Source organism: Austrofundulus limnaeus, unplaced genomic scaffold (genome assembly GCF_001266775.1).
Source record: "Austrofundulus limnaeus strain Quisiro unplaced genomic scaffold, Austrofundulus_limnaeus-1.0 Scaffold1407, whole genome shotgun sequence".
In the NCBI taxonomy this organism is placed as follows: Eukaryota; Metazoa; Chordata; class Actinopteri; order Cyprinodontiformes; family Rivulidae; genus Austrofundulus; species Austrofundulus limnaeus.
Genome location: NW_013953809.1, coordinates 1 through 2,958, shown reverse-complemented (window position 1 = coordinate 2,958; position 2,958 = coordinate 1). Strand labels below are relative to the sequence as shown.

At 54.9% G+C, this 2,958-nt stretch overlaps 1 protein-coding gene across 4 annotated transcripts in view; it reads right to left on the bottom strand.

The window, feature by feature from the left end:
* LOC106535291 (potassium voltage-gated channel subfamily A member 1) overlaps positions 1-2,939 on the bottom strand; it is an 18,887-nt gene extending 15,948 nt beyond the window's left edge. Inside the window, exons 1-2 of one of the 4 annotated variants that reach the window (XM_014032265.1) lie at positions 847-2,939; positions 605-684 (exon numbers count right to left, since the gene is read on the bottom strand). In XM_014032265.1, coding sequence (XP_013887719.1) covers positions 1,141-2,805 — 1,665 coding nt within the window. In that variant the 5' untranslated portion in view covers positions 2,806-2,939 and the 3' untranslated portion in view covers positions 605-684; positions 847-1,140. Of the gene's footprint in view, positions 1-604 lie in introns of all 4 variants that reach the window. The other 3 variants (XM_014032266.1, XM_014032267.1, XM_014032264.1) reach the window with 3 other exon arrangements.
* Between the last annotated feature and the right edge of the window lie 19 nt (positions 2,940-2,958).

The window sequence follows — 2,958 nt, the reverse complement described above, 5'->3', positions numbered from 1 at the left end:
CAGGTGAGGACAGGTGAGGACTGTTAGCAGGTTAGCTTCAGCTCATGGTTTTGTAAAAGGAAATATAAATTCAGTAAATATCTATAAGGTAAACTGATTTAAAATAATCATTCTGACTTACTAAGTACATGTAAAGTAAAGTATTAAGTACTTTCTACTTGCTGCCTCAGTTCATATAAAAGTGTACTCTGGTATAAAGTCCAGTTTACTTTAAGTAATAATAGTTTTTACAGTCGTTTAACATTTTAATGTTTATATTCTGATCATGAATAAATGAGATTTAGTTCATCTGATAAATAAAWCAACATCTGTTTGAGTTTAAATTCAAAATGTTTTTGTTTATTTTTATTATATTTAAGAACAACTTTAAGAAAACAGAAGTTAAATGTTTCTGAAACTAAAAGAATTTAAACAAATTAAATAAAATTATTTTAATACATTTTCCTGCAACAGAAACTCAAACATTAAATAATCAGTTTTTACAGTGAATCTGATTCAAACTAAAACTTCCTCTGATTTATTTATGTTTGTTTGTTTGTTTGTTTACCTGACACAACAGAACCGGACCCGAACCCTCAGAGAGGCAGAATCTTGTTGGACTCACCTGGTTCTGGTCCTGCAGGTTCTGGTCCTGCAGGTTCTGCTCGCTGTCTCCTCTCTGCTGCTCCTTCAGGTCCAAAGGTTCTGAAACAAGGCGGAAGTTCTCTGAGTTTGTTTAAAAAATCTCAAAAAAATAAAATTTTCTTCACAAAGAAAAAAAATATTTAAAAATTCTCCACAAGACACGAAAAGAAGAACCCGGCTCGGTTCGGTTCGGTTCTGTAAAAAGCAGAGGAAGAACAGAACCTGGATGTATTTACAGAAGTTCTGATTGTCCCTGAAGTTCTGCAGCAGAACCTGACGGTCCGGTTGGTTCTGCTGCAGTTCTGCACCGGTTTGAAGGTTCTGCTGGTCCCGCCGGTCCCGGACCCACAGGTCGGTCCCGGACCCACAGGTCGGTCCCGGACCCACAGGCCGGTCCCGGACCCACAGGTCGGTCCCGGACCCACAGGCCGGTCCCGGACCCACAGGCCGGTCCCGGACCTACAGGCCGGTCCCGGACCTACAGGCCGGTCCCGGACCCACAGGCCGGTCCCGGACCTACAGGTCGGTCTCGCGCGTGTCCAGGCAGAAGGCGTACAGGGAGCGTTTGAAGTCGCCGCCGCTGTTCGCTTTGATGTTCTTCTCAGAAGTCGCCGCCTCGGTGGTCTCCGCGTCGCGCGACCTGACCGACGACCTGCTGGTCTTGCGCCTGGGTTCGGGGCTCTCCGGTCCGCCGCTGGGGTCCTCCTTCAGGGTGGACTGGTCCTGGTCCGTCTCCCGGTGGTAGAAGTAGTTGAAGTTGGACACGATGACCGGAACCGGCAGCGCGATGGTCAGGACCCCGGCGATGGCGCACAGCGAGCCCACGATCTTCCCGCCGACCGTCACCGGCCTCATGTCCCCGTAGCCCACCGTCGTCATGGTAACCACGGCCCACCAGAACGCGTCCGGGATGCTGGAGAAGTGCGACTCGGGTTCGTCCGCCTCCGCGAAGTAGACCGCGCTGGAGAAGAGGATGACTCCGATGAAGAGGAAGAAGATGAGCAGACCCAGCTCCCTCATGCTGGCCTTCAGGGTCTGACCCAGGATCTGCAGACCCTTGGAGTGGCGGGACAGCTTGAAGATCCTGAAGACCCGGACCAGGCGGATGACCCTGAGGATGGCCAGGCTCATGGCCTGCTGGCCGTTCTGGTGCTCCTGACCCTGTTCGGCCAGCTCGGTTCCGACCGTGATGAAGTAGGGCATGATGGACATGATGTCGATGATGTTCATGATGGTCTTGGAGAACTCGGACTTGCTGGGGCAGGCGAAGAACCGGACCAGCAGCTCGAAGGTGAACCAGATGACGCAGGTGGTCTCGATGATGAAGAATGGGTCTGTGAAGGTCAGGGAGGTCCGGGTCTCGGTTCCGTTCTCCACCCGGATGCTGGCCGGAAGCTCGCGCTCGTCCCGGAACTCGGGCAGCGTCTCCAGGCAGAAGGTGATGATGGAGATGGTGATGACGATCACCGACACGATGGCGATGCCCCGGGCCGGACTGGAGCTCTCCGGGTACTCGAAGATGAGCCAGACCTGCTTCTGGAACTGGTTCTGGGGCAGAGGTTTCTCCTCCTCCTTGATGAAGCCCTCGTCCTCTCGGAACCGCTCCATGGCCTCCTCCCCCAGCTGGTAGAACCGGATCTCGTCCGCGAACACGTCGATGGAYACGTTGACGGGTCTGCGGATCTTGCCGCCGGACTGGTAGAAGTACAGGATCCCGTCGAAGCTGGGCCGGTTCCGGTCGAAGAAGTACTCGTTCCGGAGCGGGTCGAAGTACTTGATCCGCTTGGCRGGGTCTCCCAGCAGGGTGTCCGGGAACTGGTTCAGGGTGCCCAGCTGGGTCTCGTAGCGCAGCCCGGCTATGTTGATGAGGACCCTCTCGGTACTGTCCGTGTCCAGGTCCAGGTCCAGCAGGTCCTCGTCGAACAGGTGCGGACTGTGGTCCGCGCGTAAAAGCGCATCCATGGCGTTCTCACTGCARCTCAGGGTGGTGTTCATGTCGTTGATCCTCCAGGGGCTCCGGGTCTGAGGGGGGCCGCCGCCGCCGCCGCCGCGCGTGTTCAGCTCCTTCCCGAACTCCTCTCCGGGTCCGGACTGGCCGAACCCGGTCTGAGGGACGTCCAGCGCGTTCCGGCGGCTCTCATTGGCGCCGCCGTTCTCAAAGCTCACCAAGGCGATCTCCATCCGGCCGCCGCGCGTCACAGCGCGAGGGACAGGAGGAAGAGGAGGAAGAGGAGCCGGGACTTGTTGAGCCGGAACCCGAACATCCTCACGAGCCGGTTCTGGTTCCGTTAGAGCCAAGCGGAGAGGAGGAGAGGAGAGGAGAGGACGGCTCGG